At 47.0% G+C, this 15676-nt stretch overlaps 1 protein-coding gene across 3 annotated transcripts in view; it reads right to left on the reverse strand.

Annotated features, from left to right (window-relative positions):
- Positions 1-15676, reverse strand: part of CEP152 (centrosomal protein 152) — a 126919-nt gene that overhangs the window by 74599 nt on the left and 36644 nt on the right. For all 3 annotated transcript variants that reach the window (XM_029575131.1, XM_029575130.1, XM_029575129.1), the window contains 4 exons: positions 15436-15601; positions 9884-10024; positions 7520-7659; positions 5028-5228 (listed from right to left, as the gene is read on the reverse strand). In XM_029575131.1, the coding sequence (XP_029430991.1) occupies positions 5028-5228; positions 7520-7659; positions 9884-10024; positions 15436-15601 (648 nt within the window). The remainder of the gene's footprint in view (positions 1-5027; positions 5229-7519; positions 7660-9883; positions 10025-15435; positions 15602-15676) is intronic.

Here is a 15676-nt window from a genome sequence, read left to right on the forward strand (position 1 = left end):
AGCTTGACGCCCTTCAAGCACCAAATCACATCCGGGTGGTCCGCTAAGTGATGACCTTCTACCCGACCCAGGAGAGAGCCGAAAGGGAAGACCTGTATGCGTAGAGAATGAAAGGAAAGACCCTTGGAGAGACCTTTTGGAGAAAGAGAGGACGAACGAGATCGGGGCGGAGTGCGCTGAGATACCCGACTCCGCACAAACAGATTCAAACTCGTTCCATAAGCACACGTACGCCAGGGAAGTCGACTGTTTCCGGGCCCTCAGCAAGGTGGGGATGACCTCCTCCTTATCACCCTTGCGCCTTGGGCGACGCCGTTCAAAAGCCAGCCGCTAGACAAAAGCGATTGGCCTGGTCGAAAAATACAGGTCCCTGACAAAGGAGCTGAGGAAGATGGCCTAGCCGCAGATGTCCGTCCGTCGCTAGGTTAAGAAAATCCGCGAACCACAGCCTGCACGGCCACTCGGGTGCTACCAGAACCACGGGACCCCTGTGGAGTTCTATTCTTCTAAGAACTTTCCTGACTAGGGGCCACGGAAGGAACCCATACCGCAGGACATCCGTTGGCCAAGGGAAAGCCAGAGCATCCACGCACTCCGAGCCGTGTTCCCTCCAGTGGCTAAAGAACCGATTCACCTTGGCATTGCGAAGGGTCGCCATGAAGGCCAGGTTGGGGGGGGCCCACCTGTCGACGATGAGATCCATGGCTGCGTCAGAGAGTTCCCACTCCCCGGGATCGAGCGACTGACTGAGAAAATCGGCCTGAACATTCTCCTTGCCCGCTATGTGGGAGGCCGCCAGGCACTGTAGATGTCGCTCTGCCCAGGTGAAGAGACAGCTGGTTTCCAGGGCCACCAGCAGACTGTGGGCGCCTCCTTGGCGATTGATGTAAGCCACGGTGGTGGAGATGTCTGACAAGACCCGCACCGCCTTGCCGCGGATGAGGGGGAGAAACTCCAGAAGAGCTAGGAACACCGCCCAAGTCTCCAACCAAATGATGTGCCAGCGAGACTGAGCTGCTGGCCTGATCTCCTGGGTGGACTGGGAGAGGCAGACTGCACACCAGCCCGAGAGACTGGCATCCATGGTTACTAACGTCCGCTGTGGGACTTGGAGAGGCATTCCCTGTAGCAGATGAGGAAGGGAAAGCCACCACTGCAAGTCGGCAACAGTAGAGCCCAAAAACGGGAGGACTATGTGAAAATGTTCCGCCACTGGCTGCCAACGGGACAGCAAAGTTGTCTGTAACGGTCGCATATGAGTAAAAGCCCATGGGACTAGATCGATGGTAAATGCCATGGAGCCCAGACCTGCAGGTGGTCCCAAGCCATTGGAGAAGGCAGCGAGATGAGATTCTGAATCTGGTCGATCAACTTAAGAGCCCGCACGCGAAGCAAGAAGACCTTGCCCACCCGGGAGTCGAAGTGGGCTCCCAGGAACTCTAACTCCTGGGAGGGCTGAAGGTTGCTCTTGGAGAAATTCACTATCCACCCTAGAGACACGAGAAGAGTAAACACGAGATCTACCGCCTGCCTGCAAGGAGCCTCCACCTTGGCCCTGACGATCCAGATGTCCAGGGAGGGGTGGACAAGGATTCCTTCCCAGCGGAGAGCTGCTGCCACCACCACCATGACCTTGGTGAAGGTGCGAGATGCCGTCGCGGGACCGAAGGGAAGCGCCCGGAACTGAAGACCCAGTTGAGGATGTGAAAGTGAAGGAACTTTGGTAGTCGCGATGAATCTGAATATGGAAATACGCCTCTGACAGAACGAGTGAGGTGAGGAACTCTCTGGGGCGAACTGCCACGAGGACCGCTCGCAGAGTTTCCATGCAGAGTGCAGAATCTTGAGAGCTCGGTTGATTCCCTTGAGGTCGAAGATCAGCCGAAAGACCCGTCCTTCTGGGGAACGACGAAGTAAATAAAATACTGGCCTGTGGCAAGATCGCTCTTTGGAACCGGGACCACCGTGCCCAGACACAGGGGCCTGGCGAGAGTTTGCTCCACCATTTCCCACTTGAACCACCCACACGGGGAAAACAGAAAAAGATCCCGAAGATCTCGAGCAAAGTCGAAGGCGTATTCGTCTCTGAAAATGTCTAGGACCCACTGGTCCAACATGATTTTGACCCATTCTATGAAGAACAGGGAAAAGCGACCACCTAGGAATGTGACCAAGGAACGAGTCAAGTGAACTTCATTGTGTGGCAGGCTTAAGGGTGGAGCACGTGGGCTGGCCCTCGCAAAAGGGACGGCGCCCATGGGAAGGCTGCGACCAAGACTGCGATCAAGAAGGAAAAAACCCCTGAGGAGCCACCCCGCCCACGTGGGGTATACAGTCTCTGGCCCCGAGAACGTGGACGAGAGGGTGTAAGGAACGGGATGGTTTCAGACGGTCCTCCAGAAGCTTATGGACCTTTCTTTCCCCTAAGGAATCCATAAGTTTCTCAAGGTCCTTGCCAAACAGCAGCTTACCTTCGAACGGCAACATGCCCAACCGGGCGTTGGAGGACGGAGCGGCCGACCAATGGCGCAGCCAGAGGAGCCGATTGGCGGACATCGCCGAGGCAATTGCCTTTGCCTAGAAGCGGAGAAGGTCATATGCTCAGCCTCTGCGTATGGGAGGTCCCGGGTGCAGAGCAACTGTTGACCCCACCTGAGACCTGCCCGCAGCATGAGGCTGCTGCAAATAGGCGCACACACCCCCAGTGCCAGGACATCAAATGCGCTTCCATGAGCCTCGAGCATGCGGTCCTGGGCGTCTGTAAAAGCAGTGGAACCCTCCTGCGTCATGACCGCAGAGTAGTGCACGGAGGGATTATTGGTTTTTGTTTTTTTTTAAATCTAAGCATACCTCCGGGAGGAGGTAAGCTCGTCCATGGCACGGCCATCCCTGAGTCCCGCCTCGGGAGCCTCCCATTCCTGCAGGCGCAACAACTTGTGCATGGGCTGAAAGGGGAAGGCGCTTGCTGGATCCCCGATTTCCGCCAGGACCGGGTCCATATCCTCGGGCAAAGAGGCTGTAAGGGTGTCCGTAAGACCCTGAAGTCGTCCCCCTCCAGGAGTGGAAGGGAATCCTCTGCAACTGGATTGGCGGGGGGATCCGGGGATACTGGATCTGCCGGGAGGTCGGGGGCACCCCCGGGACCACCAGTGCCCCAAGGGACCCCGGGGGCTCCGCAGCCGGTCTAACCGTGAACGGCGCAGAGCGGGGAATTTTCGCTGGTGGGGGGGTCAAGGGGGGGGCCTTCCTCCTCCTCCTCCTGCAGGCTAGCTAAATAAGGATCATGCAGGAGGACAAATTCTGTGAAAAAACGAGCCCTAAATGTCCTGGGTGGGGGAGGGGGAGACGAGAGGGTGTCAAAGAACCTATCCTGGGGGGTCATGGGGCTCAAATCGGGGGGTGGCTGTTAAAAAAAAAAAAATCGGCCCCCCCCCAGCCCCAGGGAGCTCCGAAAACGGAGCCATTAACAAATTCAAAATGGCCGTCGTTTCCGGGCTTTCCCGACCCGGGAACGGCCTGGCCAAGTTCTGGGGACTCGATCCCCGGACTAAATTTGCCTGCCCTGCCGAGGAGGGACCTTCCCCACCCGGTAGGAAGGCAGAGCAGAGGCCCCCTCGCAAAAAACGCGAAGGGGGCTGACACAGAAGAGGCAGGCTGCCTGCCGCGACAAGGAGAGAGCTGCTCTGAAGAAAAAAACAGCTGAAAAAAAAAGTTTGATTGACAGCCTGCAGGCCCGGAGTGAAGCAGGGGGGAAACCTGCTGATTCCTGCCTGTCTGGCTGCTGGTTCAAGCCCTGAGAGAACCAAAAATATAGAATATGGTTCTGCTGCTGTAGGTAAGTAATAAAAGTACTGGAAATACTTTTAAACTTAACCGGATTCCTTTGGCACTATGTAATAATTTATTTATTTATTTTTACAGACCGAGCACAGCAGCGGAAAACTACGACCCCTCGGCAGCCAGAGGAGGGGGGAGACGAGAACTGGACTACCAGACTCGGTCCCCACACCTGGAAGCAATAACAGACACAGGCTATGCACTGCACAAGAGGCAAAGCCCCCCTGAGTCTGGCAAGAGCCAGGAGACTGAGCCGTCTCCTGAAGAAAAATTCAAAATCTACAAACTTCCTGACTAACTTTTACTTTTATTTTGACAGGAAGACAAAAAAACACAATATCCCTAAGGAATAAGTACTTGCTTGATCCTGGAAGAATGAAGAAAAGAAGGCTGACTAGCCTAGAACAGGATACCGAAGGGAGACCTGCTGCACCTGCTGGAGACAGACAAATACTGAAGGGTTATAGGATAGGCTCTGTCCTCATATAGGATATCCTTTCAGTTTTAGTCTGTCTCCACCTGCTGGAAAGGAGGCTCAACCCACAGTCTTGACTGATCTGGGTACGTACAGGGAATCTCTGCTTTTGCTACCTTGTCTTTCTCTTTGTAAATATTGCTCTAACTAAAGGAGTCTCTAATAACAATAACAAAACTTTTTGTAAGATGACCATTTCCTAGTGATCTCTTAGGGGAGATGCCTCAGACAGAACTATCACCATATTATTTAATAACTAAAATTGTTTTTAACCTTTTTCGTGCTTTAATATAAAAACAGCAGATCTGTTTTTATAGCGTACTCATGATAATAAGGCAGAGGGAACAGTCTCTGTTAACCGCCAGAGAAATATCTTTCCTTAATGCTGTGCATCTGGAGGGTTCTCTGCAATACCATTGGTTGTAAGATAAAAACACGCTACTGTTGACCATACAAAGGAAGAAATCAAAATCTTTTGTATAACTTGAGAAGTAAAGATAGATTTGGGGGGGGGGGGGGCTTGCATATGGTTTCCTCCAAGAAGGAAATGGGTGCCCTCGTGTAGCAATGGCCTATAATAGACCAGTCAGTATGGGAGCCAAAACAGTATAAAAGTTATTGGATGAAGGTTTTTCATTTAACATACACTTTTTTGACAATATCTTAAAATATTACACACACACACACACACACACACACACACACACACACACACCTGTTCCTGCAGTGCAGAGTTTGCAGCATCCAGTTTCTGCTGCAGGGCTAGAACTTGTTCTTCATTCTTCTGTTGCAGCATGGTAACCACAGCCTCGTGTTGCTCCCTCGCTCGCTGAAGGGAATCAGAACGTCGCAGCTCCAACAGCTGCTGCTGCATGCCCTCCATGGCTACCTCAGCAACTTTTAATTTCTTCAGCGTCTACAAAAAAAAAAACACACAAGGAGAAATTACTACATCCCTGATAATTTTGTTTTCCTTAGTGTAGACAGATGGACTCAGGACCAGTGGGTTATGCACCTCTACCAGCAGATGGAGACGGAGCAAACTGACCTCACATTATCCGAATCCTCCTGAATGACCTTAATCCCCAGCTCATCCAGCACCTGGGGAATTAGTGGGCCCAGCTCATCCCTACAGAACAGATGGACCACCCAAGGATCGTCATCATCCGTGATCGGAACCTCATCCGGATCCTGCATTGAATCAACCAAGGTACTAACAAGGTCCATGTCCAGATCCACCGGCCCTCCTGTATCTGATCCGGATCATCCATCTCATCTGGTGTGTCTTCCTCTACCATGGACAGACTGAGACCCAAGGACCGCAGGATCCCTCTGGACTCTGCATGCCTCCGATCTAGGCTTCTCAGCCTTCCAGGACTTCCTGGGCAAATGCCTCTTGGTCCCTGCTCCCTTCCTGGCCAAACAGGCCTTATGGAGCAGAGGGATGAAATCCGCTGAAAAAGCTTCTGGATCTGATGAAGAAGCATCTGTCTGGGTCCACGTCCCCCTGCGCTTCCTCTCGTCCCCTGCCACCAGCAGGGTCTTGTTCCATGGGAAACAGCGTGGAGGGGAGTCCAGAGGCTCTGAAATAGCAGCCTGTAATCACCAAATGGCCGCCCGCTCCTCTGACACCCCCCCCCCCCCCCCCCGGGCATCCAGAACAGGTGCAGCCGACTTCGTGTTGCGCCACCCCTTGGAGGTCCCGCAGAAGTCCAAGTCCTAGTCGCCCCCCCCCCCCCCCCCCCGGGAGACGCATTCTCTGCAAACGCAGTTTAACCAACATGAGCCCATCTTAAACTGCAACTGCGACAAACTTTGCCACACTGGAGGGAGGTGGCATGCCGGCACAATCAGACCTAAAAATAGCCCCGCCGACACGAGGAGAAAGCAGTGCTGTCTGGTGCTAAAACAGCCCCTGGGCCTGACCCAGGAACAAATTCGGCCCCCCCCCCCCCCTTGCATCGTTACCTGTCTCTCAGCAGAAAACAAATCCAGCCGCTCAAACTGCCTCAGCTCTGCTCCTCTTCTTATTGTGTTCGGCTTTTTTTTTTTTTCCCATCAAACTTAAAAAACAAAGTCACACACACAGGGCCAGGGAAAGGAAGAAAACTCAAATACTTCCCTGCTTCCGAAGGAGGCCAAGCATTGAGGGTGCCAGGGACCCAGAGGGGGTGAGAGAACCAGGACCCCTGGCTTTCACCCCCTCCAGATGACAAGGGCTGAATCAGAAGAGGGATCTCCAACGCCCTGCTCTACCTGAAGGATGGCCCACGAAGGAACCTAACACTTCAGGGAGATGAAATCTCCTTATAATTTTCTCTTTCTTTTTGAAACTCTAGACTGCAAGTTTGCACTTCTACCATTTGCTGGAGACAGAGAAATACTGAGGGACTGCAGGTGACGCACTCGGTTATGTAGCAGTGCCTCAAAGTTTTGTTCTCTGCCTCCATCTGCTGATAGGGATGCATAAACCTGATCTGGGGTTCAAACAGGCAACTAGTGTATCATTACAAGTAAAAGTAATTGTTTTATAGAAGATAGTTCCTCTGTCTTGGCACATGTCCTCAGCATGTATGCAATATTAAATATTAGTCATTGGGGCTAGACATCTAACTTCCTTTATAATTGTGTTAGAAAAAGACAGGGAAATGAACATCTCTTAAAAGGAGAGAGAAGGTTGGGTATCTATTCCAGGACGTTGTGAATGAAGCTCCCAATTCTGATTCAGCTGGGAGTGCTAAGCAACAGGAGGAATTACGGGCCCAAAAGCAATACAAAATTATAGTTTTTAAATTAAAAAAAAAAAAACCCCACAACCACCAATCCAGTGAGAGTATAAGAAGGAAAAAAAAAATTTTAAACATACAATTTTCTATGCATTTTATGTGCTGTACAACTTTAAAATGTTGGATGTACCAGAGTATGACATTTGACCTATTTGATGATGTCAGCTGTTTGTTCATTGAGGGGTACAGGTGGGGAGATTATTGTAAAATTTATTCTTGTACATCTATTGCTTGTATTGCTGTTACAATGTTAATAAAACATTTAAACATAAAATATTTTAAAGAAAAACAGATGGGGACAAAGTTGCACAGCTTTGAATCATCATCTCTCCCAAACAGACAAGTCCAGGTCATGAGGCTCTTGAACGTGACAACGAAACTGTACCATTTCCATCACTCAGGAAAACCATTATTACAATACCTGTTCTTCATTTGCTGTGAAAGTCTGGACTGTGGTCTCCAATGCTTTTATTTGGCCTTCCAGCTGCACTTCTCTCTCTTTTCCATTTTGCAGGAGCTTTTGGGACTCCTGGAGGCTCAAAACCAAGCCATCCTTTTCATCTTATAAAAAAGGAGACAAAGGTACATTAGTGCAGTACAATAAACTTCATGAGCATTTGTCCCAGAATTCATAAGCAAGATCTCTCCAATCACCTACTAAGTTACATAGCAACAGAGCAAACCTTGTTCACCACTTCTGAGCTATAAAGATAGAAAGCATGGGATTCAAGCATTTTAATTTTGAAAAGTAAATAACAAAAAAAGACAACAGCACTTGTCCTGTAAAATGCCTATAAAATGATGTGCAAGGAAATTTAAGATTAGTGATATTTTACAGAGGCCTCTCTCAGCTTGTTCCTAGGTTTTGGATGGTTTCTAAATGGGCCAAAGTTAAAGCCTCCTTAGGAACCTCAGCCAACAGAGTAAAAAATCTGGAAAGTTTGGAGTTTTATTAAAGTTAAAAAAAATAAAATAAAATAGTTGGCTCTGCTTGTAGTAGCAGATTTTGGGTTTTTTGTTGGTTTTTTTTACAATGTGGAAGCTTCCCTTCTCTTCCAAGTCACTCCTCTATCTTTTCTTATATAAAGGCAAAGATTAACCAAAGACAAACTTAAAGGATCTTAAAAAAAAAAAAAAAAGGGGAGGGTGTTCTTGAATGTGTGTGATTGAGGAGCTCGAAAATACCCCAAAATTTAGGATAAATCCCATTAGTGGTTTATTTACATGGAACCAGAGTTTGCCCTTCAACATCATTGGACAATTTTCCAGCACAGTGCTACTAACCAAAGTATTACAGTTCTCTAAATATCCTAATCCTGGGATTGCTGCTATCCACTACGCATTCCACCTAACGCAGCCATCGCAGTGGTAATCCTCCACTAAAGGAGTATTAGCAGCAGCTCCCTCAAGAACCCAACACAAATGCATCCTGAGGGCAGTCAGAAGGTGACAATGAAGAATTGCTACAGCTTGTTCCCTCTGGAGTCTGTGAACACTGCCACAGCCCTAGAATTAAAAAAGCAACAGCAGAATTCAGAAATTGAACCTGGATCTCTTCACAGCAACCCACAACAGACAACTTTACAAAATTTCTTTCATTCCCTGTTCAGTTCCTCATCCTGCCAGCAAATAACCCCAGTATCACGAAACACTGTCTCTTTCAAAAATTATAACGAAAGGATGTGAAAGAACTCTTTGCAGCTCCTTTTTTCCATCCAAATAAAAAGAGGGAGATCACTTTTAAGTTTAGTTTTCTTTGGTAAGTTAGAGGATAATTTTGTAACTGCCTGCATTGGTGTAAAGTTGGCAGGTACTTTTTACCCACAATTTCTACACCAATTTTCTAAGAGAAAGTATGCAAATTTATTTATTTGTCACCTGGTGACAAACTCTAAGCAACTTACAGAACTTCCCTTCAAAAATTATCCCAACAAAACTACCAGCAATCAATTACATCTGCTAAATATTTGCGCATAATTATTTTGGGAAAAATTCTCTCTTATGCTTTTGAAAATGGAAAAAGTATGCAAGTAAGTACAAACCCAGAAATGCCTCTGCTCACCGTGGATAAATTTCTGTGCATACAGGCCATACATGCGATTGTTTATCCGCAGGTCAGCCTAGCCTTTAAATGTGTTAAACTGGCCCCCGAGTATCTCTTACTCCCACTAGAGAACTTTGATCCTCCAAATCGACCCTCCTAGCCTCCCACTCCCACCCACAAGACTGTGCATTCAGCTGCTATACCCTAAACTATGGAAAAAGTTACTACTACCCAATCACTTCAGATCAAGTCACCTTGCCTTCAGGAAGTTAGTTAAGGCTTGGCTGTTCTGCCAGGCTGTTTCCTTGATTCCATGGCAGAGGATTTCCCTTCAGACAATGACTACCAGAACTCTCAACCACAAGGTCACTTATCAGCCCACACAAGGCTTTCTTAGTCAATGACTCTTCTCTATCTATACTTAGTACTTGCCTTATGCACCCATCTACAATTTATCACACGTTCTGCTACATCTTATATAACCACTTATAATTTAACTCTTATTTCTACACATATCTGTTTATAAGCCCTCCTTCATGGTCCATGCTCCTGTGTTGATTATAAATTGTGTTGTGACTGTAAGGAAAAAAGTAGGCATTTATAAATAAATGCCCAGGTCTGCGAGTAATGCAGTTTTACCCCTCTAGAATGGCTTTGAAAATTACTTTCCCTATGCACTAAGTTTTGAAAATTTATATAAAATGTAATACTAACAAATCATGGATAAGTATTTAATTGTACCTCTGACCATTGCAAGCTGGTGATTCAGGTATCTATTTTCTCGACCACTTTCCTCCAGCTTTGCATGAATTTCTTCCAGTTTTCTCCCTCTGGCTTTGTAAAGCACGTGAATCTGAGCAATCTGAATATTGTCTGCTGAGCCTGGAAAACATTTCAATTATTGCTCCTGACTTTGAAAGGTAGTGAAACAGATACAATGTTAACACACTAGATCCTCTTGTGAAGGAAGTAAAATACTCAGTCAATTTTTAATGGATTTCTATTTTTTTAGAAGGCAATAACCTTCCCTTTACAGCCATCCTGGAATTCTTAGCACAGCCCTCACACCCTTCCTGGAATTTCCTTATGCTCAGTATAAAAACAAATGCTAAAGTATACGAATTCTACTATACACTGATTGTAATCCACCTTGAGACCAGCTTGGTTAAGGTTAAATTGTTCTTACCGGATCATTTTTTTTTCCTTGAGTCCTGCTAGACTTGGGATTTCTCTGTTCCTCAGCTACTGGAGATAGAGGACACCTCCCCATCATGATCTCATTCTTGACATTAAAAAGGAAGTGGGCTACTGGCAAAGGGCCTATGACTATTGTCAAAGCAACCACACATGGACTTCCAACGTCAACCCATTTGTTTTGTCAATTCCCCCCCCCCCCCTCCCTTTTTTTTTTTTTTTTGGAGGTTATTCCCCTTCTCAAGGGAGGGTGAAAAGGGGACAAAAAAAAAAAAAAAAGAGATGGAGAGGGATAGAAAGTAACGTTACCTCTGGCATCTATGCTTGTGGCTCTTGTGTTCCTGAGTGGGGTCTGAACTGATCTAGAGGACTCCAAGCATGAAAATCAACAAGTAAGAACAATTTTACCTTCCTTTTCCTCCTGCTCGATCAATCCTTACACTTGGGAGATATAAAAATGACTCCTTAGGGTGGGTGGAAAAAAGACAGGGCTTAAGAACTCCAGATCCAAAGGTAGTTTTTTCCTTCGCCTATATGTCCAGTCTATAGTTTTTGAAATATGAGTGAATGGATGACTAGGTGGCATCCCTGCAGATATCTCCAGGGGAAATTAATGATGCTTCTGCTCAGGATGATGCCTGCGCTCTTGTGAAGTGTGCATGGAGTGTCACTGGTGCTTGCCTCACATTGAGTATGTAGGCCGAAAGGAACACTTCTTTGATCCACCTAGCTATTGTGGCCTTGGAGGTTGCCTCTCCCTTTTGCGGACCACAGAACAGCACAAATAACTTATCAGATTTCCTGAAAGGATTTGTCACCTTTAGGCATCTTACCTTTGAAGGAACCCACTGGATATGATTGTAGAGGGCCACTGTTACCTGCTGCTGGTTTGCCCTTAGCCTCTTGGCTATGAGTGAAACTGCTGGCTCCGCTGTTTTAACCTTATGTTGTTACTTGAAATGCTTCAGTCTAAATCTTCATGTCTTGGCAGGCATCTATTCTCCAGGAGTCTTTGAGGCTTAATGTCACCCAAATCCCTTACTTATTTTCCAAAATCTTCTCCAAAATAGTAGCCCCTCTAAAGAGAAGCTAACAAAGACACAACTTGCCTGCTAAGTCTGCCACCCAATTACGGAGCTACAGGAGTGTTCTTGTTGCCACTCCAGAGATTAGTCTAATCAAATCATACATTGTATCTGCCAAAAAGGCTACTGCCGACTCCAGAAGTGCAGTTTCCTGACTCTTGGACAGCTGCTGAATCCAATATAAAGCTGCCCAGGCTACATAGCCTCCACAAATCAAGATCTGAATTGCTATGGCCCCCATGGCAAAGGCCTGTTTTAGGACTGCTTCAATCTTCCTGCCCTGAGGATCCTTAAGGGGTTACCTCCCTCTAATGGAAAAGAAAATTATTCCTTACCTGCTAATTTTCATTCCTGTAGTACCACGGATCAGTCCAGACAGTGGGTTATGTCCCCCTTCCAGCAGATGGAGACAGAGCAAAACTTGAGAGGTGCCCCCATATAAGCAGGTGCATCCTCTGCGTCCCTCCAATATTCAGAATATCAAAGCAGAAATTAAACAGATTGGATGGATCAAGAGATCTCATAATAAATGAAACAATCATAAACACGGCATAACATGCTAAATTGGAAAACCATAAAACTTGCAAGGAAAACCATGCAGAAATTGTATACACAAACAGCTAAGAGAAAATCCCAACCCAGAATTATCAAGGAGGGCGTCTGGACTGATCCGTAGTACTACAGGAACGAAAATTAGCAGGTAAGATATAATTTTCTTTTCCCTGTATGTACCCGGATCAGTCCAGACAGTGGGATGTACCAAAGCTTCCCTACATAGGGTGGGCCCCGGATAGCCCTGCTCGAATGACGTGTGCGCCAAAGGAGCCAAATCCCGGTGACGGAAGATGCAACTGATAACACTGGGCAACAATGAAAGTGTTACTCACCTAAAAAGGTCCTACTCTGTAGTATCTTGATGTGCTGAGCACGAATATGACCATGAAAAGTTTTTATTGGCTCTCATTTTGAAGATATTTAATATAGTTCACTTTCTATGTTTAGTCATGTAAATTTATCCAGTAGGACAGTAAATAAGCCTAGAATGATGTAATATTGCATCATATTGCATAATACCATCATGCACACATCATCCAGAGTTTATTACATCATTTTCTGATGCAACGCAGTTCTACTGCCATGCTGCTGCTGAGTAAGCTGACATCAGCAGTGTACTATATGAAGCCCAGTCAGAAAGGGTGAGCATTTGAAATATTCATGCTGGCTGACTACTGCTGGACACTTCGCAGAGATGCTCCCAAACAGGTGTACAAGAGACAAGCAAAGAAATCTAAGACGTAGTCTATGACTTCATTTTTCAAATGGTATTAACTGTAGGTCTCCTACTATTGGCATACAATTCAAGATGTAATTATATTATTGCATATTACAAAAAAACTAGAGCCAATTTTGCATTTTCACAGTCACATTCATGTTTAGCACATGGAAATTTATAAGAATTGACTAATTTCATTTCCGTAACATGACTTTTGTGAAAATTTGTTGCCCAGTGTAATGCCGCAAAAATGTGTGTAGGGATTTCCAAGTAGCTGCCCGACAAATCTCCTGCGGAGACACCGCCTGGCTCTCGGCCGAGGAGGCAGCCTGAGCCAGGAGAGAATGGACCCGGATCCCCGCCGGAGGCTGTCGCCCAGTTCCCAAGTACACTGAAGAGATCGCTTCCTTCAACCAGCGAGCAATGGAGGTCTTGGAAGCCTTGTTGCCCTTCTTGGGACCACTCCAGAGGACAAAGAGATGGTCTGTAACTCAGAAGTCATTAGTCACCTCCAAATAGCGCATAAGGACACACTTGACATCAAGGCTGCGGAGCTCCCTGGAGTCCACCGATTGATTAACATGAAACGCCGAGATCACCTTTGGTAAAAAGGATGGAACTGTAGTCAAGAACACCCCAGAGTCCATGAGGTGGAGGTGGAGGTGGAGCTAGGGCTCCCTAACGAGAGAGCCTGAAGTTCAGAGATCCTGCGGGCTGAAGCAATGGAGACCAGGAAAACCGTTTTGCGTGTCAAATCTTTAAGGATAACCCTGGTCAGTGGTTCGAAGGGAGGGCCGGCCAGGGCCCGGGAGTACGAGATTGAGACTCCAGGAAGGACACAGAGCATGGAGCGGAGGCTTCACGTGCTTGACTCCCCTCAAGAAATGAACTATGTCAGGATGCGATGACAGAGGAGCCCCGTCCAGATGTTGGAGGAGTGAGCCAAGGGCTGCCACCTGGACTCGCAGAGAATTGTTAGGCGAGACCTTTCTCCAGGCCCCGCTGAAGGAAAGAAAGAATCTGGGCTATGGAAGCCAGATGTGGAGATATGTCGATGGACTAACACCAGACCTCAAAGACCTTCCAGACTCGGACATAGGATAGGGAAGTAGAAGTCTTCCTGGCCTTGAGCAGAGTAGAAATAACATCCTCTGGATAACCTCGTCGTCTCAGCCTACGTCTCTCAAAAGCCAGGCCGCAAGACAGAAGCGATCTGCCCTGTCTAAAAATACTGGACCCTGACGTAGTAGATTCGGTAGATGTCCCAAGCATAGGGGACCGTGCACTTTGAGGTTGACCAGGTCTGCAACCCACGGTCTTCGCGGCCATTCGAGGCTACCAGGATCACGGATCCCTGGTGGCTTTCTATTCTCCGAATTACCTTTCCCACCAGGGGCCAGGGCGGGAACACATAGAGCAGAAGATGTCGTGGCCATGGAAGTACTAGGGCATCCACTCCTTTTGTGCCGTGCTCCCTTCTCCGACTGAAGAAACGTGGAGCCTTCGCGTTCTGCTGAGTCGCCACTAAGCCTCAGTATGTGAGGGATGCTCTGTCATGGCATAAGCTTCAGTGTTAAGGTCAAGCAGGAAGAACTACCAGATGCAGAGCTGCCTAAAAAGAGGTATAACTAGCAGAAAAAAAGAGGCAATAATGCCTCTGTACAGATCATTGCTGAAACCTCACCTAGCCCATTGTGCTCAGTTCTGATGCCATACTTCCAAAAGGATATAGGCAGGCTAGAGTTGGTCCAGAGAGAGGCAACCAAAATGGTACAGAGTCTCCATCAAAAGCCATACAAGGTGAGATTTAAGGACTTAAATATGTATTCCCCAGAGGAGAGGAGAATAACAGGCTTTTAAAAATTATGGGATAAACACAGAGGATCCTTACTTGCAAAAAGTAAAGGGATAGTAGAAGCATGACCTAGGGGCATCATAAGCCAAGCAATGGTTATGACCCTAATATAGCAGAGAAAGGACTACAATGGGCTTCCAGAAAGACACCAGAATACCCTGCATGGAGCAGAAGTTATGCCCCTAGCGGCCTGAGCTTTCAAGATAGCATTGGGGTAACTTGCATGGAGCCATGGTTGCAATCCTAACAGCAGTAGGATGGCTACATTGGTTTTCCAAGGCAGTCCTGGGGTATCCTGCATAGTGTGACAAAAACCAAAATTCAAGGAATATGGGGAGGCCCGATTATTTTGAACAATTACTTTTCTAGTTTCAGTGGCTGTGTGGATTATTAGAAACTGTTGGTCTTGTAAGACTCATAGAGGAAGATGAAAAGGCCTGAAGTAGCCTACCAATGGAGATGGTAGAGGCCAATACTTAATGGATTCCGAGTACACTTAGGACAGATATGGAGGGTGATGGTGGGAAAAGATTTCAGAGTTCAGGTAAAAGATGAGAAGGGGGCTGGAGAAGTTGGTGGTAGCTTGCCTATGGGAATTTATAATCTCCTCTACCCCAAGTGGAAGAAACTGAACTGGGTAAACTGGACTGACCAATTTGGTCATTTACAAAGTTAAAAAAAAAATGGGTGCCACAATGGTGCTTGCCCCTGTAAACCAGAGAGCAAGGCTGAGGATATAGCTCAGTGGAGGCCCCCCTTCCAGCCCTCTTTAACTGGTGTGCCACAACAAAGTCCGTGCTATGCCACACCAATGGCAGCTCCAGCTCAATGAATGTCCCCTGTTTCAAGCATGCCTGCTGGCCCCAACCCACATTTTATCACTTACTTTCACCTGTGTCCAAAAAGTCTCTCTGCAGCTCTTCAAACCTTTCATCTCTGCTCGTTTCCTGGGTAACTGGCACTTTATGCTTCACGGTGGCTTGATATGGATTATATTTAACTTGATAAGGTTCACCAGGTTGGCTACTTGCGACTTCTGAAACAATGAATCGCTGCAAGGAATAATGAAGAGAAAGGTAACAAAGATAAAATGTAAAAAAGGACCTGAACAAAAAAAAAAAACAACC

The sequence above is a fragment of the Rhinatrema bivittatum genome, chromosome 13, assembly GCF_901001135.1.
Source record: "Rhinatrema bivittatum chromosome 13, aRhiBiv1.1, whole genome shotgun sequence".
NCBI classification, from domain to species: Eukaryota; Metazoa; Chordata; class Amphibia; order Gymnophiona; family Rhinatrematidae; genus Rhinatrema; species Rhinatrema bivittatum.